This window comes from Neofelis nebulosa, chromosome 18, assembly GCF_028018385.1.
Source record: "Neofelis nebulosa isolate mNeoNeb1 chromosome 18, mNeoNeb1.pri, whole genome shotgun sequence".
Classification (NCBI taxonomy): Eukaryota; Metazoa; Chordata; class Mammalia; order Carnivora; family Felidae; genus Neofelis; species Neofelis nebulosa.
In genome coordinates this window covers 8,808,553-8,833,979 of record NC_080799.1, presented here as the reverse complement: position 1 = coordinate 8,833,979, position 25,427 = coordinate 8,808,553, and the positions used below count along the sequence as shown (strand labels likewise).

At 56.0% G+C, this 25,427-nt stretch overlaps 1 protein-coding gene across 13 annotated transcripts in view; it reads right to left on the bottom strand.

The window, feature by feature from the left end:
* CUX1 (cut like homeobox 1) overlaps nucleotides 1-25,427 on the bottom strand; it is a 377,843-nt gene that overhangs the window by 9,822 nt on the left and 342,594 nt on the right. For 9 of the 13 annotated variants that reach the window (XM_058711654.1, XM_058711653.1, XM_058711661.1 and 6 more), the window contains 3 exons: nucleotides 22,930-23,194; nucleotides 16,458-17,442; nucleotides 7,521-7,913 (listed from right to left, as the gene is read on the bottom strand). The exons of the other annotated variants lie outside the window; for them this stretch is intronic. In XM_058711654.1, the coding sequence (XP_058567637.1) occupies nucleotides 16,716-17,442; nucleotides 22,930-23,194 (992 nt within the window). In that variant the 3' untranslated portion in view covers nucleotides 7,521-7,913; nucleotides 16,458-16,715. Of the gene's footprint in view, nucleotides 1-7,520; nucleotides 7,914-16,457; nucleotides 17,443-22,929; nucleotides 23,195-25,427 lie in introns of those variants that run through there. 13 annotated transcript variants of the gene reach the window in all.

The following is a 25,427-nucleotide window of genomic DNA, read 5'->3' as shown; positions in this document are numbered from 1 at the left end:
GGAGATCTAATCCAGGCCCTGGTGGGTGCCATCAGCAGCCAGTGGCAGGGGGGACGGCGGGGGCCCCGGGGACCAGCCGACCTGAGCTGGAGGTCTGGCTCTGCTTCTGGTTGGCTGCGACTCCGGGCAGCAGCATGGCTCAACAGAGAAGGTGCTGGAGGCCTGAGGCCCTGGGCGCTGTCCTCTGGGATAGACTGCATGGCCACCAGGGGGCACTGTGACACCAGAAATGCCCAAAGGCTCGAGGCTATGGGCAGTGTCAGGAGAACTGCCCGTCCTCTCCCCATCACAGTGATTCGCCCTCAATCACTGTGCCGCCTGCTGACCTGCTTGCTGGCCAACCTGGCCTTGGCCGTGCTCAGCGTCCCGGGCTGGGGCGGGGTGGGGGGGGGCAGCTGACCCCACCCCTACGTGCTCCATCTCCTGGGGGCCCACTGCGCGCCCGAGTTCTTTACACATCTCCTAACAATTCAATCAGGCAGAAAAGGCGATCCCCATTTTATAGATGAAAAACTGAGGCCTCCTGGTCCAGGCCCAAACCTAAGGGGGTCCACTCCTGGCCATGTCGGGGCCCTTCCCCACCGCAGGGTCTGCACCGGTTCAGGCCCTGAATGGCCTTCTTCCTTCAGACGTCGGTACCCGGCAGGTAGGTGGTGGTGGTGAAAGTGAGGGTCGGGGGGGAGGGGGTTGGGGGAAGAGGCTGGATCTGAGGGCAGGGTCAGGTCATGGAGGGAGAGCTGTGGGGGTGGGGGGGCAGGGTTGGGGTCTGGCCTTTGGGCCGTAGGCCCTGGGGACAGAAGGGACAGAGAGGCCAGCAAGAGGATTCCTTGATCTGCCTCCAGTGTGTGGCCATTCCAGCACGGTCCTGGCCAGGCCCCTGGGGTAAGGACGATCTGCAGCTCCGGGAACCCATGGTGGGCACGGGGGAGCGGAGGGGGCGCCCCGCCCAGGTTTTGCTGTGCCTTCGTGCCTGTGCCCGCTGCTGTGGGTGTGGGCACACGTTCCCTCCTCCGCACACACGTGACACTGGGCACGTGAGGGGCCTTGACAGCAAACCCTGTGTTCTGGGCCGCCCCAGACGCTGGGTCCGCCACCGAGGGGATCGCTGCGGGGGGGGGGGGGGGGGCAAAGCTGGGTGTTGGGAATGGCCGTCCCCGAAGCGGTGGCTCTGTGCAGATCTGAGGGCTGGTGGGCACGCACTCGCAGCGGACTCGGTGGACCGCTGCCCCTGGGGTGCGGGGAAGAGGCTGGGCACGGCGGGCCAGCGGAGGGGAAGGGGTAAGGCTGAAGGATGGCCCCGGGTGTGGTGGGACAAGGGAGGCCCCAGAGCCAGGACCTGGACGCCATCGAGGAGCCCAGCCAGACCCCGGCGGCGAACCGTCGCTCCACGCCGCGGGGGACGAGAATGACCGCGTGGGCATCCCCAAAGGAGGGACCTCAGTTAGAGACCCTGCTTGGCACTTGGGACACAGAGTCCCGAGCCACTTAAAGCTGCTACGTGAGGGTCCCCTGGCTGCCACCTCCTTGTTTTCCTCTGCCTCCTCTACCGGGGGAAGGAGCATCTCAGACCAAGAAGTTAGGGGTCACCTCTCCGGGTGGCCACTCAGTGGTGTCAAGGGAGGTCTGAGCCGGATTCTGGCGGAACTGGGCTTGAGTTCTGGCCCAGGGACAAGGCAGGAGAAGGTACTGGAGACAGTTGTGACCCCTTCGTCATACAGAACCCGGGGGGGAAGCCCGTGCCTGGAACTGGCTCCCCAAGTGGGGAAGGGGAGAGCAGCAGCGTCGTTTGGCTTTGGCAAGTACAAAGTGCCAGTGGACCGGCTGAGGGGTCGTGTGGATGGGGGAGGGGGACCCGTGGCCGGAGGCAGGGAGAGCTCAGCAACCCCCGCCACCCACCCCCCCGACCCTCCGCCAGGTCCCACCCCCAGGGCGGCAAACATGGAAGCCCAGAGAAAGCTGCCGTGAGAATGGCCAGAATCTTCAGGAACGCGGACACCTTCAGGGGTGTCCCAGAAAAGACCCAGAGAGGAGGTGGCAGGAAGTGGGGGGGGGGGTACTCAGGAGGAAGCATGCCTGGATTAGGAGGCATGCAGGATGCTGTATCTAAGAATGAGGGGGAAGCTTCTGGAGAGGGAGAGGCTGGGTAGGGGGAGGTGTGGGGGCAGGGGTGACTGATAGAGGAATGCCTGTGTGTGAGCCAGACAGCCTCCCCCCACGCAAGTTCGGGGGACCTCGTCCTTCTGGGAGAATCCGGGAAGGCTTCCTGGAGGGTGCACTTCCCAGAGGGGAGAAGGAAATCCAAGCAACATCAAGGTCAAGACTTAAGGAGACTGGACTATGACTTAAGATCGAGGCACGATTTCGGACCGTGGGCCGATTAAATGCGCAACTTATCACAACTGGACGGCAGGCCCGGGGGTGTGGCGCCCACGGCTTTCCCGGGGGTGGGGGACCCCGCGTCATTCCACCAGCCACTTGCCAGCCAGCTGGGAGTGCCGGGGCTGCTCGTCACACACCGTCTCTGCACCTGTCTGTCCCCACAGGTGCCCAGAGATGAGCGCTGAGGGCTCCCGCACCTGCAGGTGGCAGCTCCCCTCGCCTCCCCCTGCCCCCACTCCCAGGCCAGAGGACCCTAGCCTGTGAGCGCCTTCTCTCCTGTGCCATCGGCTCTTGTGCTCCTGTCCACAAATACACCAGCGTGTTGACCTTGTTCTGGAACACACACACACACACACACACACACACACACACACACACACTCCTCTTGACTCCACTTCCCAAGTGTCCTTAAACCTTTCCCGTCTGACTTGGATGCCCACCATGCCAACTGTCCTCGCCAGGGTGGACGTTGCACACGCTGCTGTGTCCCCAGCCCCCGTCTTACTGACCCACCAGCACCTGGCTTCTCAGGCCTCCTGCCCCCCCTTACCTGTGCCGCCCCTTCTCCCTGCTCAGCTCTCAACACTGAGGCACCCGGAGCTGGCCCCGCACACTACTGTCCCGTCCCTTCCCTCTGGCCACCTTGCGTGCCTCTGAAAGCTGGTAACTCTCCAGCATGTCGTCCAGGCCACTCCTCTCCCTGAGCTCACTGTGCGGAGTCCAAACAGGTCCAGCCTGAAGGCCGATCCCCCCCGCCCCCAAGTCTGCCTCACCCCAGCTGGACCCCCTTTGCACAGCCCAGGAGGTGGTATCCTCGGGGCGGTGGGAGCAGAGGCCAGGCCACCCGTGAGTGGCCGGGCCCAATTTCCTGGGGGCCACCCTTGCTCCTTCTCTATCACTCCTTTCATCTAATCTGTCTCAAGTCCTATCTTCGGCCCTACCATCAAAGCACGTCCAGACTCCAATCACTTTTCACGGCCTCTGCCAGCAGGTGCCGGTCGTCGGCTCTCGTCATTATGGTGACAGCTTCCTCACTGACTTCCCTTCTTCCACCCCCACTCCTACAATCACAAAGCAGCAGTCAGAGAGTCTTTTAAACAGTGAGATCGGACCACCTTCTGTTCACACCGTCCAATGGGCCCTACATCCCTCAGAGTAATAGCCAAAACTCTACAACGGCCTCCGAGGCCTTCCTTGCCCTGCCCTGTCCTCATCTCTCTGACCTGGTTGCCTCCCACTCTTTCCCTTGGTGGCTGTGCTCCAGCTCGTCTGGCTCCCGGGCACATTGACACCACAGGACCTTTGCACTTACTGTTTCCCCTCTTCCTGGAATGTTCTGACCGCAGGCATCGGCCATAGTTCATTCCCTCCCCTCTGTCAAGACTCTGTTCACATGTTAGGTTCTTAAGGAGGCCTACCCTGACCTCCTGATTTAAAACTGTAACTCCTCTACTTGATTTTCCAGTTGTCCTCCTTCCCTTGTTTCTGTCCCATAACACTTATCACTGTCTAAAGCACTGTGGAATTCTCTCGCTTATTATGTCTACCGTCTGACAGCCCCCACTAAAAGGCAAGCTCCTTGTTTGTCCCCTGCTATCACTGCAGTGCCCAGATCAGTGGCACACAGTTAGCCCTTAATGCCTACTAGCTGACGGGCTGAGTTTGCTCCCCCCCAGCGGGGAAGCGCCCATTCCCTTAGGTGGAAAGTTGCAAAGGGATTTCCGGGGCCACACAGTCTCCCAGGTTGGGTCAGAGGTGGCCGGACACAGGCAGCAAGGGCCTGGCATGGCCAGCTGGTCTCTGCTGGTCCCACCACCTGATAACTGCCTAGGCCTCACCCAGAATCCTCTGGGCCATGCCCTGAATTGGGACTGCGGATCCATTTTTGACTTGGGCACATGCTGCCTCTCACTCCCGTGTGCCCTCCCTGCCTCCTGCAGATGGCTCTTCCCGTTTCAAGGCCACTCCCCATCAAGGTCTCCTGCCTTTTTCCAAGCCGGTGCTCCGGTGCCCCCTCAATGCCAATTACAGGCCCGGGCCTGGGCTGTGGTTGTGCACCTGCTCTGTCTCCCCTCTGGGCCGTGAACCACTTGAGGCTGCCGGACTCCTAGCCCGGAGCGTGTCCCCGGCACAGGGCAGTTGTCAGTGACGATCTGCTGACTAAGCCCGTGAAGGACTGGAGAGAGAGCTGCTGGGTGTGGGGGACTCTGCCGCCTCACCTGTGTGCCCGCCGTGTGTCACTGGGCACCACTGGCGGTGGTCAGGCCGCAGCCACTGGTGCTCTGGTTAACCCGCCAGAGGGCCCGGCCCTGCGTAGGGGCCCCTCCCGCCCCGGCACAAAGTGGACACAACTGTGACTAGAGGGAGCTTCTCCAGCCACTAAATCCAATGACATGACACCCACATCAACAGCTACAACTGCCACGTCCCGAGTGCCCGCTGTGGGTTGGGCGCTGCGCCTACAGGTGCCATCGCTCGGTCCCCCCCCGCCCCCACCACCACTCAGCGGCCCTTCGAGTCCGGCATTATTATATCCCCTTCAAAGAGACAGAAATGGAATCTCAAAGACGTTAAAACTCATTCATTCTTTGCGAAAGGGTTTCCTGAGCATTGACCGGGACTTGCCCAAGGCCACCACCAGCCAGCTGGTAAGAGAAGACACTGGGAGTCCCGTGCGTTGCCACTTGACCGATGCCTCACTGGAAGGTGAGTGGGGTCCTCAAACCTCACTCCCTGGAGCCCCCTCCCCGCCCCCCGTTCCACTGTCCCAACAGAACAGCCTTTTACCTGTCCACAAACCAATTTCCTGGAAAAAAAAAAAAAAGCCCTTCCTAGTGACATCCTGGTACTAAGGTACTAAGTTCTGAATGCCCAAGACCGTGCACGCACCCTGCTTCCTGCTTCTACTAAATTGGCTCACCCCACACTGGGTGGGCCAGATGCAGATCAAGGGCCTGGTGACCGGAAGCCCCCCACCAACATCAAAACAGCTCTCCGGGGCCCTCTGGGCTCTCAGCTCGGCCCCCCACACCCCTGCCCCCTCATAGGAACCGATGCCGCACCCAAGCGGAGACCAGCAAGCCGCGTGCCCCCCCAGAGCCGGCACGCTGGGGCTGCGGAGGAGGCAGGTCGTACCCCAAACACAAGCAGACAGGATCACGGCGGATGGCTCGCACACTCTAACACCTCCTGCGGCCCCTTGGACAACGCGGGCTTGAATCGCGCGGGTCCACTTAGACGGCGGGTGTTTTGAATAGTACCGTACCGCACACATATTTTCTCTTCCTTAGGGTTTTCTTAACAACGTTTTTTTCTCTAGCTGACTTTATTGTAAGAATACAGTGTATCATACGTATAAATACAAAACGTGTTCAGCGACTACATTACTGGAAAGGTTTCGGGTCAACGGTAGTTGACGTTAGTAGTTATGTTTTGGGGGAGTCTAGAGTTATGCGCAGATTTTCGGCTACACGGGGGGGGGGGTCGGCACCCCAAACCTCCGTGTTTTCCAAGGCTCAACCGTTGCTTCACCCCCTGTATCACCAACCGTGTTTCCTCCGGGCATCAAACAAGGCACATCATTGCTCAGACTCACTTAACTGTAGGGGGAGGAGGGAGGCTGGGGGCCCAGCCGGGAGTAGGGCCCCCCCCCCCCCCCCCCCCCCCCCGCCCAGTCGCAGTCCCTCCTCTGCCTTAGGAACTGGCAGTTTGCAAAACGAGTCAGGCCGACCAAACCACGGGCAACAGCAGTTTTGCTTAATTAAATCTCCCTTTAAAAGCACCTGGGGAGACTTTCTGGGTTAAGAGATTTTGTGCCAAGTGGTTTTTTTTTTTTCTTTTTTTTTTTTTTTTAATTTTTTTACCTTTTACATTTTAATTTAGTTACCAGATCTTTGAAGGGGGACGGGGCATACATAAACTAGCAATCTGCTAAAAGTCGCAGATGATGTTAGCTGAATCAGACTTCAAGTTTGTCAAAGTCAGACGGACAGAGCTCTGTTGGTTTTAGGCACATTTCTCCCATCTGTGGGGGCAGACATTTGGGGACAGTTCTAGATGCGCTCAGGTCCCTGAGTGACCACATGAGGCTCAGCGCTGCCAGGAGTGCCTGGCCTTGGTGCGGGACCGTCTTGTGCTGGGGGGCTCCTCCCACTGGAGGCAGGATCGCTGAGGCTCCTGTGTCACATTAGGAGCGTCTCATTCCGAAACCTACAAATTAATGCACAACAAACTAATCACGCCCCCGCCCCCACCCCGTCACACATGGGTGAGGAATGGCAATTCTTTTCCAACCTTCTAGATTTCAAGATCAGAAACCGGCCAACTCTGCGGAGCTCTCTTGCCTCCAGCCTCGAGCGCTGGCTGGAGACCCCTTCTCAGGAGCCCGATCATTCCAGAAACCCACAGACATCATTTCCTCCTTCCTCTTCCCACTCACTTGCTCGCATTAACCAGTGCCCCTGGCTTATCCTTCACGTCGCGATCCAGGGACAAGGCGAGAGATCCCCACAGAGCAGGCAAAGCCAGGCCACTGGCTGAGTGCTGGCTGCTCTGAAGACGTACCTGGCCGCGGCCCTGGGGCCCCTGAGCCCCACTTACTGGGCTGCTACCATCACCAGCCTAGTGCCTCGCTCAGCACTGCCGACTACCATTCCTGGTCCTCAAACAGCAAGGGTGACAACAGCAAGCGGGGACGCAGACCCGGATGCAGACCCGGTGGAGAGCAGAGAGCGGGGCCAGCTGGTGCACAGAGCCCCGCGCATCCTGCCCCACGCCAGGTTTCTGCTGACACCTGCCATCGGGGACACTGGGAGGCGGAGGGATGGCAATACTTTTTTTGTTTCATTTTAGAGAGACAGAGAGAGAGCATGAGCGGGGGAGAGGGGCAGAGAGAGAGAGAGAGAGAGAGAGAGAGAGAGAGAGAATCCCAAGCAGACTCCACACTCAGCAAGGAGCCCAACGCGCGGCGCGATCCCACGACCCTGGGATCACGAGCCAAAATTGAGAGCCAGACGCTCAACCGACTGAGCCACCCAGGCGCCCCCGGAATGGCAGTCCCCGAGGTGCCCTTTGGACACAGAATGACAGTGTTTGCTGCTTCTCCTCAGGCCGGGGCACTTTAAATAAACACAACCCACACATTCTTGTGTTTGTATAAAAGATATTTACTTCAATTATCACACCTAGGGTGCTAGTGAATAATAATAATACATGGTGTGAGTTTCATACAGTGATATTGCTTCTCCATATCATATAGGGACCGTTGTACAGTGCTGAGAACAGACATCGTATGGCTAACCAAAGACAGAAGGGACGACGTCGAGGGGCCGACGGGTGCCTCCCCCACCCCCACGCCAGCTGGATCAACTTTTGACTCTTAATGTCCAAAACAAATAGCAAGAAAAAAAAAAAATGTTACCAGAGATGGGTCACAGCAACACAACAGAGGCTTCTCAAAGCTATTTGTACAAAAACGACGCCTTTTTTTTTTTTTTTCGTTTGTTTTTTGTTTTTGTTTTTGGTCAATCGGGTCTCTGTGAGGATTTAAAAAAAAAAAAAAGGTCTGTGATTGGATTAACAAACGAGCTCTAAAAACATCTAAGACTTAGTGCGTTACAGAAAATATAAAATACTGCTAAAATGTAAGACACCACGATACACTGGGGGGTGGGGGTGGGGGGGGGGGGAGCTGAGCTTACGAAGAGTTTTCCGGAAGAAGTCCGCCACTCTGCGAGCGAGCTTGTCTTGTGCTGTGTTAGTAGTCTGGGCAGGAGCGTGGTGCTGCCCGCTCTCGCGGCAAGCAGTTATTGCACATTGCAAAGAGCTAGGTCTTACTCAGTGGAAAGGGACGTGGGGAAACCCACCTTTTCTGCTGCTTTTTTCCCCCCCCCACTTGTATTTGCTAACGAGTTGTTCTCAAACGCGGTAGAGTTTTGCACGAATCCTCACGTCTCCAAAATGCACAGCATCTTCTGAGGGGTCTCGGTGGGACAGGAGAGGCCCGTTTTCCCCAGGAAAGAGGCAGAAAACGGCTCACGAGAGAAATGCATAGACTGATTCGAGAGAAATGAGAACTCTCTGGGGCGCGGGGTGGGGGAGATGGGGGCGGTTATTTCGTCGGAGGGCTTTCTTTCAGAGATGAGGACAGAATCAGGACCCCCGACAATTTCAGAGAAGGGAAGTCATGGCACAGAAAGCGAGTCGGAGTTGGGGGGGGGCCCTCTGGGAGCGGGGGTCAGCCGCGCGGCCCCATCTGGACCTCGGCCTGGCGGGCAGCCCCCTTCTCCTGGGCCCCACCCCACCTTCACACCCGATTAGCAAGCAACGGGCTGTGTTAGGCTGTGTTACTCCCTCTAAGCTTCAGAGCTTCACCGCATTAAGCGGGGAGGGGTTCCCCCCCACCTCGCTGGTGTGGGTCCTCAAGCCACAGCCGGACCAGAATACACTGTTGCTTCGCGAGACGCAAGATGGTTTTGACCAACTTTGTGTACAAGGAAAACAACCACAATAACAACAAGAAAAGCCAACAGAACACAGCAACCCACGCGAGCCTTGCAAGAAACCGCTCTCTCCCTCGGAAGCCACAGTCTCGACCAGGCCGCTGCCGCGCCGCCCTCTCTGACCAGGGCTCGCTGAAGCTTCATGAACCCGGAAGTCTTAACCAGAGGCTCTAGGAGGCTTTGGGGAACTGAACTTTGCTTTTCTATGTCTCTGCAGCTCCTTGCACTGAGTGTTCTTCTTCAACTCTCTCATTTAAAAAAGTCAGACACGCGGAGACCGCTAGTTTTTGAGTGGCTACTCTGGACACAGATGTCTGATTCTGCTGGAGAAGCCCCCTCTGGCCCCCCAGTCAGATCCCCAGACCCTTCGGTTCTTTTGGGGACCGGGGGGCGGCGGAGGGGGGGGGAGAGGGCAGGAGGCAGAAGACAGTAACCACTGGAGCGATAGCAAAAAGCATTTATAACAACAACAACAACAACAACAACAACACAAAACAACAATACACTCCTGATAAGTACTTAAATGATTAACCTAACAATAAATAGAAGAGGATAGAAATAATTTTTTTTTTCTTCTCAAGGAAACATCCTTTTATAATTCTCCTCACGCACGCTGGCAGGTCAGTAGCAGTCAATCCATCTCAACAAGAAAAGGTTAAGTGCTGGAAGGGATGGCTGTGGTCTCACACTTGGGAGGGTTCTGAGCTGCTGGGTCACAAACACCGCCCCCCCCGCCCCCCGCCCCCGCCCCCCCCCCCAGCCAGCGGTTCCAGCAGGTGCCCGGGGGGGGGGGGGCCCTGTGCACCTGCACACCTCGCTCGGTGGTCAGTAAGAGGCAGGCTGAGATGGGGGGGGGGTGGGGGGATGCTGGGGAGGCCTGTTTTCCCTTCAGTTCATGAACAAACGGAACTACAGTGAACATGCTCACCCACAACCTGAATCGTCCTGGTCTAAAGCTTACTTCGAGTTCATTTGGTGTGCAATACATTACCTCTTAAAAATGAAGAAAAATGATTTCTATTGCACAGAGCTTTTTACACATAGTCATCTACTTAAGTGCTTTCTGTTTAAAGCAAACTACAAAAAAAAAAAAAAAAAAGGAAGGCGGGGGTGGGGGGGGAGAAAAAGAAAAAGACAAAGAAGGGAGAATGAAAAGGGAGAGGAACTTTCAAACAAAAGCAGCCCCGTGCCACTTCGATGCATCTTGCTGAATGGTGTCTGGTTTCGCCAACGGAAGTCCCAACGCTTCCGTACACACTGTGCTTCTGATTATTTTTTCCATAGGGATGTAGCCGTGACATTGGGATATAAGGCACCTTTCCTTTCTGATCACAGAAAGCTTGATACATAGCATATAGCATTATTTTGTGGTAGAAATGAAAGCCTAAACACTACAGAAAACGACAGTAACACAGACTACACTTAACATTATTGGAGAAGCGAAAATGATCCATGGAAAGCAACTCAAAGGTATTTTAAAAGGTTAATACCAGGGGGATGGGGAAGTGCACATTTCTGCATAGCCTAATGCCTTTCTCTCACTAGCCTTTTTTAGGATTCTTCGCCTACAATGCCCAACTTTTCAAGTTAGCATTCCGGAGGAGACTAGGCGCTTTGGAAATGTCTTGTTAAAGCTAAATGTCACTTCATGCAAAAATGAGAATGGAGATACCGCTGACAGCGTGGTCACGGTATCTTTGGAGGGGAGGTGGAGGAAGGGCCGCAGGGCCTGGGCAGGTGGGGGCAGGTCCCCTGAGAGGAGAGAGCCCGGGGAACCTGCCTTTCCTTCTTCCCTCAGCAGGATGAGGCTCCAGGGCTGCTGGGGCAGGGAACTCGGGCGGAGCTCATTTCCTGCCCAGCTCACTGCTCTCCACGCCCCTCCTCTGCCTTCCGGATTCACCCCCTGGGTTTGGGCCTCCACTTTTCAGCACATCTGTAAAGGGTTCACAGGCTGGATCTTTTCGGAACTTTCACTGGGAACTGGTTTTCTTCTCCTGATGGTTTTCATCTACAAAAAGGCAGAAACTGATGGGAATGGAAAGATTTTTGTCAAACTGGACCCTTCTCTCAGCAAACGTTCCGGGCAATGGGACTGTATCACGTTGGAGTCCCAGGCCACCACCTTGCCACTTGGGGTGGGAGCTCTGCCCTGGGTACAGGGGTGGGGGTGGTGGTCCCGAAGGCTCTCCTGTTGCCACCAAGGCGCAGACGAAACTACAAAAAGCACGGGGGTGGGGGGGACTTCTAAGTGCGAGCTTTCCCGGCAGATGCGCAAGCAGGCGATCATGGCACAAATCTTTAGTTAGGCTCCCGAGTCGTTCCGGCAGGAGAATACTCTGGCCACCAGAGAGGGCGCACCCACATCTAACCGGCGGCTCAGGGAGCTGTTTTTGTTTTTGTTTTTGTTTTTCTTCCTTCCTCTGCACTGCATAGAAACTGGCATGTTCTGTTGGGAAGAGTCACGTGATTGAAGACTGGGTTTGTGGACTGGAGAACGCCATCTCCTCTCCTGACCTTGAGAAGCTTCCGAAGGAGGTCTCGCGGTGGAGTTGAAATCAGAGCCTCCCTGTGCCAGAGACAATAAAGGCAGAGTTCCCCAACGCCAGGTAGGGATCCTGGGGAAGTGTCCTCACGTGGCCATGTAGGGGCAGCTCAGGGCAAGGGAAAAACGGCTTTGATGGAGCTCAACAGCTGAGCAGGAACGGACAGAAAGCAAAGGCAGGCCAAAGACAAGGCCCTCTGAGGCCCGAGACCGCCCCCGCCAGCAAAGGAAACAGCTGTCAGAGCGTCAGGAACAGGTGGAAGTCGAGAGAAAAAGCCATGTGCCTCGTGGAGCACAGCTGTCCGTCCATGTCGCGCTCACAAAAGAGAAGAGGGGGAAGAGGCCTGCCCGCCAGGCCGAGACACTCAGGAATGCCGCGCCTCTGGCTCTTTCCCTCTCTCCCGCGCCGGAGTCCACTCGGGCCTCGCGGTTCTGAGGGGCTTGGGGTGGGGAGTGGCATCGGGTGGGAGCACAGGTCAGTGAGGTAGAAGGGGACGGAGGAGGAGTGTGCTGACGAGGGAGGACATCCAGGGAGGGAAGCAGACCTCCCGTCCTTCCCAGGGAGGGAAGGGACGTGGCTAACCCGAACCTCGCCTTGCTACATCTCCCCCGCACGGCTGGCTTCCTGGCCTCAGAAAGTGGGGGCTCGGGATGGCTAAGGGCGGACTCTTGTTTTTACAGGCCTGTCCGGAGGCGCCCGGCAGAGTGCATTTAAGGCAACGGCCGCTGTCCCCCAGCTCCAGGTGTAGTCGGTCACTAACACCGGTTCACTTTGTGCTAATCCCAGAAGGGCGTGCGTACACCCTACCCCCCGGCTCCTCTGCTTTCAGGGAGGTTTGTTTTTCTAAGGAGGAATGAGAAACATTGCATAGAATGTCAACAGGGTTCATTGATCCCCGTGCCAGAGGGGGCAGGCGTTCAGGAGGACCCCCAGTTCACCTGCAGCCGGGAAGGCGCCGGCCTGTGGACTGAGCCGTCCGGTGACTCTTGTCCCGACCTCTTAGGGCACGACTGGGGCATGATCTTAGGGCAACGAGCCGACACCAGAGCTTTCCCTCGGATTAGAGTACAACCTGCCTTCTGCTTGGTTTCCTCATGAGCCGCACGACTGACGTGGCTCCGGGCCGGTGCGGGGGGGGGGGGGGGGGGGCGGGGCGGCGGTACATGGGGAGGGTCTCCCATGGCCAGAGAGAGCACAAACACTCAACCCCAAGCTCTGTAGCACTCTGGGTCTGGACCAGCAACCAGCGGACCCAAACGTCCACATCGGAGGGGATGAGCTTTAAATGGGGAGAAGAACAAAGATGCCAAAAAGGAGGAGACCGGGCAGGGAGGCACCTGTGCTTTGGAAGCACAGGGAACCGGCCCCGGGGAGGCAACCGTCATCTTTTTGCCTCAGTCAGTCTCACAGACACAGCGGCCATGGTTTGACGGTGGTCATACGGGTCAAGATCCTGGCATTTCCTGGAGACTTCTCCAAGCCTGCATCCCGGGACAGTCTGCCGACCACGAGCCACCTTATGTTGTGATGTTCCTCACGCAGGTCGGCTCTGAGCATACTCGAGTTGAGCTGGATGGCTACGGCAATCCTTTCTGAAGATCAGTCTGGCGGACAGAGATCCCGGACAGGCCGACTGATCCAGAAGTTCAAGGCTGGCGGTCGCCCGGGAGCCAGACGGTGGAGGCGAGCGGGCACAGGTCTAGGACGGAGCCCACACGCCTTCCCCCTCCGATCCCACAAAGGGAGTGTGGCTGGAACCAAGGGTCAAGAGGCTGAACGCGAACGCGGATTTTACACCGAACCTCCACTTAGCCAGCTAAGTAATGGCAAAACCCTTAAGTTATGAACACTGCCTCCAATTAACAAAAAGAAGCCATTTAAAATGGCATAATGGAGCTTGTAATTAAGTGTTAGTGTTTTATACGGAACCGCTTTCCCCAGGGGAGAGGTACAAATCAGCTTTTTAAACTGATGGAGCGTAAAGAGGAGGTCGGCTGCCTGTGGGGGCTACAGCTTGGAATGCCAGCCAGCTGAAGGTAAGCCCCCCCGGAGAGGATGCTGTTCAAGGCACTTGAATATTGCTTATCAAGATGAAAGATCAACCCTTAGACTCACACTGAGGTGCAACGAGGAGGGGGGACACTCCCCCGACCCCCTGACAGGTTTCTGTTATATAGTGGCAGCTCTTAGAAGTGTTACAGTGAAAGCTTAACACAAAAGATCATAGGGTTGGGATCACGATAAAAAAAAAAAAAAATATATATATATATATAAATAGAGAAAAAATACAAACACAGAACCGCAAGCAAACTTTAACCAACTGATTGTATCGAGCACCCAGATGTAAGTCTGGCAAAAAAGGTAGAGCGGAAGTCAACATAAACCTAGTTTAAAAACCACCACCACCACCACCACCACCATCACCAAAACCCAACAAAAATGACTAAATCGCTTGGAAGAGCCAAAGTGGCTGTTTTAGACTGTTACTATTTGGCCACGAGGATGGACAAATCTATACTTTTTTCAATTCCCTCGGATTTAACGCCTTGGTAAATAACAGTCATGCCTTGAAAACTAAAACACTACCCTAATATTTCTGGTTAACACCCTGCTTTTCATTGCAATGAAAAATCAGATATTTAGAGATTCATCACACATGATGACACGATTCCCTCGAGGTTTTCGTGGAGAGGACACCACAGTACTGTCAGGGGCTCTGCTACTCACTGTCCTGGGGGGGGGGGGTCACTAATGCAAACTCGCTCTTCTTAATGCACCTGAATCGAGCCAGATGTTAATCTGTTTCCCCTTAAGCTCCTCCATTTTGAATTCTCTTCTCACTGAACCAGGTATCAAGTTCAGAGATGATACGACCATCAAAAGGCAAATAGCCTGCCTCCCAGCCTCCTAGAGCCTTCTGAAAACTTCTTATTCATGAAAAGGCATTGTCTTTAGTGTAGTGACTCTTAAATTTGTGAAAACTTTAAGTGCTGCAGTTGCAGGTTAAAGGACTGTAAATGAACTACGTAATTTCTAAAACATCATGCAAGAAATGTGGTTTCACATCTTACAGTCAAAGTCCTACAAGTTAATTAATACAAGCACACTGAGGTGTAATAGCGGGGGCATACCTTGAAAATTATAACTCCCTCCCACCCCCCCATCAAAAAAAAAAAAGGTAATATTAATTAAACTTAAGAAATAATGAATGCACCATTAAAATGCCATCCAAAGATGTTGACCTAAGACAAAGGTTTCAATGATACACAATACGGTCAAAAAGTTTTCAATCAGTAATATACAGTATGACAACTACATCTTGTAAATTATACCCAATACTGCCGGCAGTCTATCCCTCTAAAGAATATTTGCCCCTTTCATCCCTTCCTAACAATCAGATAATAAAATACAGCACCTATAAATAAGCAAAAAAAAATATATATATATACCGAAATCATCTATTGTTAGTTTAAAGATATGGCAATAAAGGAGTCTAAATTAGCAAACTTGTAGAAGCCATAACTGATAAAACAGCTTATTGAAAAAAGGTGGCAGTAATGCACTCTATGTGTGCACAGGTACTTAAGAAAATACACAGACGTATAAAATTGCACACACGCACACACGCACACTCTCACCCACCTCTATTCTCACGCGTATACACATAGACAACAGGAGGAATCAGAGACAAGTTAGACTTCAGGTTTGTACTTAGACTGCCCTACACTGTGCATAAAAGAACTGTTCCAAGAGGCAGAATGAATGAAGGGTCGATGGATGGTCTGGTCTGGAAGTGAAGAGCAACAACGTTTTGGTGGGAGTGTGGGCCATCTCTACAGGGGTGAGGGCAGAGCCCGGACTGCCACGTTCTCTCCGCTGCAGGGAAGGAAGCTTCCCACGACGGTCAACAGTCCTCAGTGCTTGTGGTGGGAAGAGCGGGAGAGAGAGAGAGAGAGAGAGAGAGTGCGCGTGCGCCAGAGCCTGCCGGGCCCGGGGAGCGGCGGCCCCTGGTGGGGCTCAGTCCATCAGGCGCCCGGGAGAGTGCTGAGAGGTGTGCTGCCTTCTGTGCCAAGGGAAGCCTGCTGACCACGCGGGGCGGGACCCCTGCGGCCCCCCCCCCCCCCCCCCCAAGCTGCCTGCTGCCACCTCGGCGGCCCACTCTTTCCTCCTTCCTTTACACGCTCGCACGTGTGCGGACTCACCAACGCAGACGTAGACACCATAAATTAAAACAGAATGAACGGGGACATGCTACAGTTCTAACTTGTCTCCTAACCTCCGAGATATGAGGTCTGATCAGCGTGCTCTGCGGTTAGAGGTTAAAAAGCAGATTATAAAATACCTAGATTCGGATCTTTTCTTTTTGTCCTGATTTGGCCTAGAATGGAGTGTATTAAACAGACCCTGGCCAGCAAAAGCCCAGAGCCAGTTAAAGCTATGGATCATGTGCACTACATGTCAGGATTCTATTCACGTACAAGAAAACACTACGTCAGCTACCACAAAATCAGATCGTTTCCTGATGTGACTTCTCTTTCTGTTAAAAAATATGTGGAGTAAATGTGTTTTATTTTAATTCAAAGTTTCAAACGAGAAGATTCTTTACTTGAAAATATTTAGGAATCCAAACTAGTGTGTTTAGAGTCGGTTTGACTGTGCAATCTCTTAGTGGCAACTGAACAGCTACAAAAACTTTCTTTTTTTAATTTTTCTGAAAAATCCCCCCTCCCACCCCCCCCCCTTTTTTTTTCCTGGTTTAAGAAGATAATAGTGTATTATCGCTCTGAAGCCATTAGATGGCAGATAAAAAGCCCCCTTTTAATATGTGGGTTTGATTTTTTTTTTTTTTAAAGCCCACACGAAAGAGGAGGGCGCAAGGCAAAGCTGTAAGAGTTATTCCAGAACCTGTGGAAATCACTTAGGGCAATAAAAAAAACACTTCAGGGTACAAAAAAGCTCGACTACACATTTCCGTTTTCTTCCTTGAAAACACGACATAGATTGGGCTTAATGCTCCTTTGTTTTCTATATGCACCTTGGCCTATGGCGATTTTGCCCTGTGGCCCGCAGGGCGGTTAAGTGCGCAACACGGTCCAGGCCGCGGAGTCGGCGCCCGCCCCTCTGCCCGGCCCAGCCCTGCCCAGCTCAGCTCGGCTCGGCTCGGCCCAGCTCGGCTCGGCCCGGCTCGGTTCGGCCAGACCCGGCTTAGCTCGGCCCGGCCCGGCCCGGCTCGGCCCGGCTCGGCCCGACTCTTGCTCGGCTCGGCTCGGCGGGACGGGCGGGCGGCGCCCTCTCAGAACTCCCATTCGATGGGCTCCTCCCGGCTGGCGGCCTTCTCCAGGCGGTGGATTATGCTGTTCAAGTTCGCGGCCTTCTTCTTCCTCAAGGGGTTGTCTCGAGAGTCCCTGGCGCCCGCCGCCTCCGGGAGGCCGAAGAGGCTCTGCAGCGAGCTGGCCCTGCGGGCGGCCGCCGGCGCGCTGGTGCTTGGCAAAGCGGAACTCCTGTCGGCGCCGTCCCGGGCCCGGCAGGGGCCCTCCGCCGGCGGGGCGGCTGAGGTAGCGGCGTCCTCCCCGGCCGCGGGCGCGGCGGCGGCGGCGGCGGCGGGGTTTGGCACGGGCCCCGGGCCGTCGGCGAGGCCCTCGGGCGGCGGCGGCGGCGGCGGAGGGGGCGGCGGCGGCGGCGCCCGGGGCCGGCCCTCGTCGTCCGCGTCGTCCGGGGCCGGGGTCCCCGAGGGCGGCGGATGCGCCTTCTCCGCCGGCCTGGGCGGCTCCTCCCGCTCCTCCGGGGCCGCGGCCGCGTCGGCCGGCCCTCCCTGAGACTTGGCGGCGGCCGCGGGGCCGCCCGACTCCTCGGCGTCCGCGGCGCTCGGGCCCTCGGCGGCCTCCACGCCGTCGCAGCTGTCGCCCTCCGAGCTGGGCGCGGCTCGGCCGCTTCGGGCCGACGGGGAGTCGCTGGCCCCGGCCTGGCCCTGGCTCCCGGCCTGAATCTCCTCGATGAACAGTTCTCTGCGGATCCGAGACCTGCGAGACACAAGCGGAGCGGCGCCGTGAGCAGGGGGGCGGCCGTGCGCGCGCTCGGAGTCGCGGGGGACCCCTCCCCGGCCGGGCAGGGCGTCACCCGCCACGCCAGGCCCGGGCCTCGCCCCCGCCACCTCCCAAGCTCAGTGCCTTTGCCCGAGTCGCCCCTCGGGGCCAGGGCCAGGCCCCTCTTTTCAGGGAGGATGGCGCGCCAGTGTTACTGGTTCAATGGCACTTTTCCTGCATCTCCTGTCCCACCCCACCTCCAATCGCGCTGTGAATGGCGCGGCCCATCCTTCGCGCACCCCAGGCCCGGCATGGTGCTTGGTATGCGGTCTTAAATGAGGACTGAACTAACAAATGGAAATGCAGAATGGGCCTGTCCTCACCGGGACTTTGGGTAGTCGCCCAAAGTGTCTGAGCCACAGGTCAGGGGTCAGGGCCCGGGCAGGGTTCTCCCAGATTACGTTTCAACCAATTCCCTCCTTTCAGAGGAGACCAGGGAAGGGTCACTTTTGAACAAGCAGGAAGGAGACCAGACACGCGCTCCAACACAGCAAGCGTGTTATAATCAAGCTCCCATACTTTGTCGGGTGTGAAGGGAACAGCTGCACACGGGCCCTGGCCGTCCCTGGTTTGGGACGTCATGAAATGGCTCTTGTTAAGTCTGCTTTTGGGCCTGCGTTTCTCCTTCCATCTTGCCCACTGTACTAGGCTCGATGAGAAGTCTCTCTAGGTGGTTCCAAAGAGCTGAAAAAGCCTCTGATTAATGTGCCAACTGTTAGTGGAAAAGCATCCTCAGGTCAAGTCAGCACTAAGCCCACTGTCTTGCAGAAAGAAACCGGGCCTTGGGCTAGGCATGCATAAAAATATTTTCTGCAGTACATAGACCCCAGTGAACGTAACCTGTTTTGAGAGTCCACTATATGCCAGGTCTTGTGTTGGAGGAAGGCAGCGTTGAAGCCACCGGGAACCTGGCTGTAGTTTAGTCCAGTGTATCAGAACCCTGATGGCACTGATGTGTCAACACTTATTTGCTCCCTGCGGAGGACTCTTGTCCGGAGGATGGTTTCTGAGCCAGAGCTTCAGGGTGAGGTCCTAAAGCATCCCCCGCCTCCCGAAGTTCCCAGGGGGGTAACAGAAGACTTCCCTCCCTCTCTGGGCTCCCACGGGAGCCTATGAAGTGGGAGCCCCTGCCGTCAGGTTCCTGGATGCTGTGCCGTGAGGGCAGGCCTGTCTGCTGCCTTTCAGGCCCCTTGGCAGCCAAGAATGTCAGCCAGGGTGAGCACCTAATCCCATCCCACCCTGGCTGGGGAGGTGGGAGGCCAGACAGGCAGACCTGTGGGTTGTAATTCTGAGTCCCAGGGGTAGACTGGCCCCAGAATGGAGCACAGGCTCTGTGGAACCAGGCAAACCTGGGTTTGTAAACTTACTAGCTCTGCAACATGGCAAAAATTCCTGAACCTTTTGGAGCCTCTCCGTATGATCTGAAAATCATGGAGAATAGTTGCTTCCTTGCAGAGATGTTAGGAATAAAGTATTAATGCATAATATGGGACACAAAGTAGACCCAGAAAAAAAGGGCACTGTTCTGACCATCCAGCTGCCTTTTGAATGCCACAATCCCCGTTGTAAGTGCTGAGGCTGAGGTCAAGGGGCTGCGGGGCGGGAAGGGACAGCTTCATGCCTGTGGCCTGGCATCCTGGCCGCCCCTCTCCGCAGCTGGGTGAACCCGTGTAACCTCTGTCTGGAAAATGGGGCCAGTAGCACCGCACCCCGCTGCCGATCAGAGAATCTGATGAGACAACACACATGATGCTCCCGGCTCGGTGCCTGGCACACATTCTATGCTCAGGCGACAGGAGACATCATCTTTCCTCGCCTAGATTTGTCTCCGCGTCTGTGAGGAATATCCTCTTCTGAGCTAGAAACACCAGGTCCCGGGAGCAGAGAGCCATGTAAGGCGAGGTTTGCAGGGCGCCATGGTATTTAGGGTTCAGAAGAGTTTCTACTGGGTGGACCTGTTCTTCCGGGAGGAGACCAGGTGTCCTGTGACACCCTGTTCCGGCATTCCTGGCCCTGTTCCCGGGTAAATGGTCACCCTAAGATACTTCTAATTCCTTGAGGGTGAAATGGTAAGAGGAAGCAAAGTTTTACTCTTTTGATGGGGGTGAAAATCGATCTCCAACCCCCCCTGCCCCACCACTATTCCCTGTGGGTTCCCGTGGGCAGGAGAAAAAAAAAGTCAACTTCTCCTGTTTAATTAACTCCTGCAGAATATGAGAGACATCTCCTCCCTTAGGAACTCAGTGTGTGTGTCAGGGGCCTGGATGGCTCAGTCTGTTAAGTGTCTGACTCTTGGTTTCCGCTCAGGTCACGATCTCCTGGTTTGTGGGTTCAAGCCCTGTGTCCGGCTCTGTGCTGATAATGTGGAGCCTGCCTGGGATTCTCTCTCTCTGCCCCTCCCCTGCATGCTCTCTCTCTCTCTCTCTCTCTCAAAATAAATCAGCATTTTAGGGGCACCTGGGTGGCTCAGTCGGTTGGGTGGCCGACTTCGGCTCAGGTCATGGTCTCGCGATCCGTGAGTTCAAGCCCCGCGTCGGGCTCTGTGCTGACAGCTCAGAACCTGGAGCCTGTTTCAGATTCTGTGTCTCCCTCCCTCTGACCCTCCCCCGTTCATGCTCTGTCTCTCTCTGTCTCAAAAATAAATAAACGTTAAAAAAAAAAATTAAAAAAAAAATCAGCATTTTAAGAAACAAGGAAAGGAACTCTGTGCATGTGTGCTAAGTGCTGCTGTGTGCCAGTTCTTGTAAGAAGCTCTGGGGTCTACCGGGCTGGTCTCTGCTGATAGCATTTAGTTGGAAGAGCTAAAAGCCATGGAGGGGGTGTGCTCTCCGTCTGAATCTCTGCTCTGCACTTTGCCTCCCGGGTGACCCAAGTGACCTCAGTTCTTGGGGCTTTATGCCAATTCTGAATGACCTGGTGCTCACTTCTCATCTGATCTATTTTGTGGCTTATAAAATTCTTCTCAGTTCTTTTGTCAAGACCCTGCACATCTCCTACCTCTTGCAGAAGATCTTTCCAGATCTCGGCAGCTGAAGTGAATCTCTGCCCTAGGTTCTTCCGTTTGTCAGCCTGGCCAGCTTTGTTACGGTTATTTTTGCAAGAAAACATTTACTGAGCATCCACTCTAGATCTGCATCTGAGCTCATTTCCTAAGTTTTGAGGTTCTCTTCCTCCTTCTCCTCTCTCCCCCTTCTGTCTTTACTTTTGTGGTGTATGGTTGACCCTGCTGCTGTTAAACGCACACATGGGGCGTCTCCACAGTGAGCAGCTGACCACCTGTACTGTGATGGGCGTTACACAGTTGTCAGGAAGGCGAGTGACCAAAGCTAAGAAACCGGGCGAGAGCGTGCCCCGGCCAGGAGGCAGTGACTGTCGTTCAGCTGAGGCCTGTAGGGGAGGGTCTGGGGAACGAGGTGACCCCAGCAGGGCCAGGGGAAATGTTTTGGAGGTGTTTTGGGTAACAGGTGGCAACCCGACCCAGTTAACTCCGCCGTCTCCAGGGTTCCCGTGCTTGCACTGAAGTGGACGTCGCTTGGGGCGCCCGGGTGGCTCAGTCAGTTAAGCGTCTGACTCTGGCTCAGGTCACGATCTCGAGCTTTGTGAGTTCAAACCCCTCAGAGCCTGGAGCCTGCTTTGGATTCTGTGTCGCCCTCTCTCTCTCTCTGCCTGCCCACCCCCCCCCCCCCATGCTCTGTGTGTCCCTCTCTCAAAAATCAACATTAAAAAAAAAAGCGAACATAGTTGCAAAAGACCCAAAAGAACACATTCGAATGCACCTTTGTGTCTAGAAAGTAAAAATGGGATTGCATAACACCTGGCGGGGAGAGGCTCCGGTGATCCTCTGCCCGGGTTTCCGTTCCTTCTCCTTCATTTCACTTGTTTCCTGCTCTTAGAGCTTCCGTCCAGGTGGAGGCAGCTCCACCATTGCAACTGCTGGCCTCGCTCTGCCTCTGTTCTTATCTCGTCCGTAGACCGAGGATGAACAAGCTGGCTGTGCTCAGTTCGTGTACTGTCTTTGTCCTCGAGGGAGCCAGGCCGCGCCCGGGAGGCCGGCTGGGGACGGTGCTGCCATCGTGGCTCCCCTTGCCTGGTTCCAGGGGTCGGGCAGCAGGTCTGTCTGGCTCTCACACTAAGCTACAAATGCTTACTTAGCTTTCGCCGGCAATAAAGGTACTGTTTTGGGTCCCATCTAATATTTTCAAAGTCCCCACTTTGTTTAGCACCTGGTGGGAGGGGGGGTGGTTACCAGGGCGGCTTGGGAAGCTGCAGCAGAACCTAACAGGTAAGGCAGGGCCCAGTCCGAGACACCAGCCCCTGTGGTCCCCAGCTGCCTGGGATATACTCTTTTGCCCGACACCTGTCTCAGGTGAGTAACCATGAGGGCTCCGCCCGCACTGGCCACGTGCGTGTGCTTGTCCCCTGGGTAGAACCAGGAGCCCCCGACTCAGTTTTGTTGGGCCCTAGAGACAATGATGTTCTGATGACAACCAGCAGTTTGAGACAGTCACTTCAGGGCATTAAACAAGCAGGGATTTCCATCGGGCCACCGGGAAGTCCCGGTTTCTAGCGGCAGGAAGTCTTGGTTGCAGCTACGATCGACATGCATTGTATGTCGGTGTCATGACCTAATCCAAACATTTTACCCCAGTCGGCTTCATTCTGCGGGAGAGCACTAGGCCCTAAGCTGACACGCCTAGGTCAGGTATTTAGCCTGTGTGAGTTTTATGTCTTTCATCTGTAAAATGCAGGTAAGGGGCACCTGAGTGGCTCAGTCGGTCAAGCGTCCGACTCGATTTTGGCTCAGGGCTTGATCTTCTGGTTTGTGGGACGGAGCCCCATGCCGGGCTCTGCAATGACGACGTGCAGCTTGCTTGGGATTCTCTCTCCTCTCTCCTCTCTCTCTCTCTCTCTCTCTCTCTCTCTCTCTCTCTCTCTCTCTCTGCCTCTCCCCTCCTCGTGCACTCTCTCTCTCAAAATAAATACTTGGCTCAGTGTCTGGAGATCTGGTAGGTGCTCAATAAATCTCATTAATTTGACTGGATTTAGTTCATTACGAAACAAATCAGGCTGATTTGGAAGACAATGCTGTAAAAGAACCTTTGGGTCTGCACTAAGACTTGCTCGCTGCTATGGAACCGCGGCCGCCTACACTCTCCCTCACTAAGTGATCTCGTTTTCCTGGCACAGCAGACAGACGTGGATTGTCCCTAATGACGTGATCCTCCACCTTGGGAGCTAAAAGCTCCAACGAAACATAAAAAGCCAAACTAACCGACCCAGCACCAGCCTTTCAGTTCCCAGCCCGCCAGGGCCAGGTCCCCAGCACGTCAGCCCGCTGCACCGTTCGTGGCCCTTCCCTGCGGGACAGACGGGCCGCCTCCCAAGGGCTGACGGCGCCGAGGGCCGGACCAAGCCGGGACGTACCTGTAATTGTGGAACCAGTTGATGACAGTGCTGGTTTTCAAGTTGAGCTGGGTGGCGAGTTCCTCGATGGTTTTTGGTGACGGGTATGGCTTTTGCTGATACGCTCGCTTCAGAGCTTCTTTCTCTTCAGGAGCCAGCACCACGCGGGGTTTCTTCAGCTGGTGCTGGGGCTGCGGGCTGGCGCCCTGGCTGTAGTCGATGCCAACGGAGGGGGGCTCGCAGGGCTGGCTGTCGCTGACTGAGCTGTGCCGCCGCTTCATGTAGGCTGAGGGAGGGAGAGAAGGCGGACTGAGGTGCAGGCCCAGCCGGGAGGTGAGCCCGGGCCCCCGGCCCCCAAGAGCGCCACGGGGCGCTGCTGGCTCACACTCGTGTGTACGTCGTGGCAGCCGGCGGTTCGGCCCTGCGCTTCCAAGAGTGTATCGGAACCCCTGGGCCAGAACCTTTCTGAAACCCAGCCCACGTTCGCCAAGCGCCTGCTCTGTGGGAACACGACATCGCCGGCTGGCCCTGCCTGGCGGCTCAGTGGGGGACGCGGGGAAGCGTACCGGCGACCCCGGGGAAGCGCGGCGAGGGAGATACCAAGGGAGGGAGGTACCCAGCTCAGCCCGGGGAGGGGTCAAGGGAGGCTTCCCAGAAGAGATGGTGTTTAAGCTGGATCTTGAAGGCCAAGGGGGATTAACCAGAAAAAGAGATGATGAGGTGGGAGGCGGTAGGAGACTGTTCCAGCAGGTGTAAAAAAGAGGGCACAAGGGCACGAGACAGCACAATTCCAGAGTGTGTGTGTGTGTGTGTGTATGAGCGTGCGCGTGCCCGCGGGCGCCTGGGGCGTGGAGGGGGAGGGAGGAGCCGGAGAGACGGGCAGTGTTGGGGTAGGCTGGCAGTTCGGACTTTACCTCAGGGGCAGAGGGAAGGAACGAAAAGGTTTTAGTCGGGAATGGTCTGATCAGCTGCATGCGTTTCGGGAAGGCTGTTCTGGCTGCAGTTTGGAGGATGGAGCGGATGGCAGGGCTGGCAGGAAGGTGCTCCGTTAGGAGGTAAGAATGAAAAAGACCTGAACTGGGGCAGTGGTGGTGGGACTGGAGAAAAGTCCAGAGGGTGTGCAGATGGTAAGGGCCAGAGCTGACGGGACGGGGAGGGGGGGGGGGGGAACCGACGCAGGAGGGGCTGAGGAGGGCGGAGGAGGAGCCCCTGGTCCCAGGCTGGGAAGTGAGGAGGGTGCTCGTGTCTCTGGGTTGGCGCCACGGAAGAAGGGAGAAGACGGTGGCTCGTCTCAGAATCGTGGAGTCGGAGGGGTCTCTGGGTTGCCCACCTGGAGATGGCCTGTGGGCAGTGAGACAGGTAGGTGCGAAGCCTAGAAGAACGGCTGGGCCAGAGAGAGGGATTTTGGACCACAAGAACACAAACTGTGGTTGTGGTCCGTGCCGTCGGTGAGAACGATGGGGGCTGGGAACGGAACCCTGGGACATCCACAGGCAGAGAGCACCCCCCGCGAAGAAGCAGCCACGAGGGATCCAGAGATGGGAGGAAGACCAGGAGACAACGGTGGGAGAGAGGATGAGATCTACAGTGTCAGTGCTGCAGTGAGTCTGACAAGGACCCCGGAGACCCTCTGCCTTTAGGAGATAACCAGAGACCGGGGGGAGCAGGCAGCGCAGGGCTGTGGGAGCAGAAGAATCCAGGTGGCTGTAGGCCGAGTACCGAACGGGAGGTGACGAGGTGAAGGCAGTGAGCACGAGTTGCTACTTTAAGACGCCTGAATGTAAAAGAACAGCGAGAGACAGGATAGTTTCTAGAAGGGCCGAGGGTGGATCTGAAGCTGAGAGCGAGCTGATCGTGTTTCCAAGCTGAGGGGCGAGAGCTGGCGGTACAGGTGAGAGAGATGATCGCTGCAGGTGCACCAGAATGGCATCTGAACAGGACAGGCGGGAGGGCTGGAGGTACAGACGAGCTTAGAGGGGCTGTGGCGGGGAAGGCTGGTGGCTGGCATTTTCCTGCTGAAGTAGGAAGGCAGGAGTGATGATCTGAAGTGATGGGAGAGGAAGGAGTCTTGGAGGGGTAGAGGAGAGCGGTGGAGAAGACAGGCAGAGCACGAACCCGAGGTTGGGATCTGCAGGGGGACGGGGAACGAGAAGGCGGGAGAGAGATGGCTGTGTCTGGGACAATGGCGGGAGGAGGTAAGGGTACCAGGTAGCAAAATGATGGGGACAAGGGTGGGAACAGGGATCGGCGGGCCTGGAGGCAGAATGAGCCATGAAACATGAGAGACCATGGAAAGACAGAAGGACAGCAGAACGTGGTCAGTGGGTGGGGTGCCTGAATTTAGTCTCTGAGAAGTAGAGTAGTCGTGGGTAACAGCAAGACTTGGGGAAAAGCCCATGGTTAAGGAGATCAAAGAACTTGAGGCCTGGCCCTGGACGGGGTCTGAGGGTCTTAAAACACCCCTGAATGAGGTGGGACATGGGTACGGAGGAAGGCAGCAATCCAGGGGCCATGGTCTT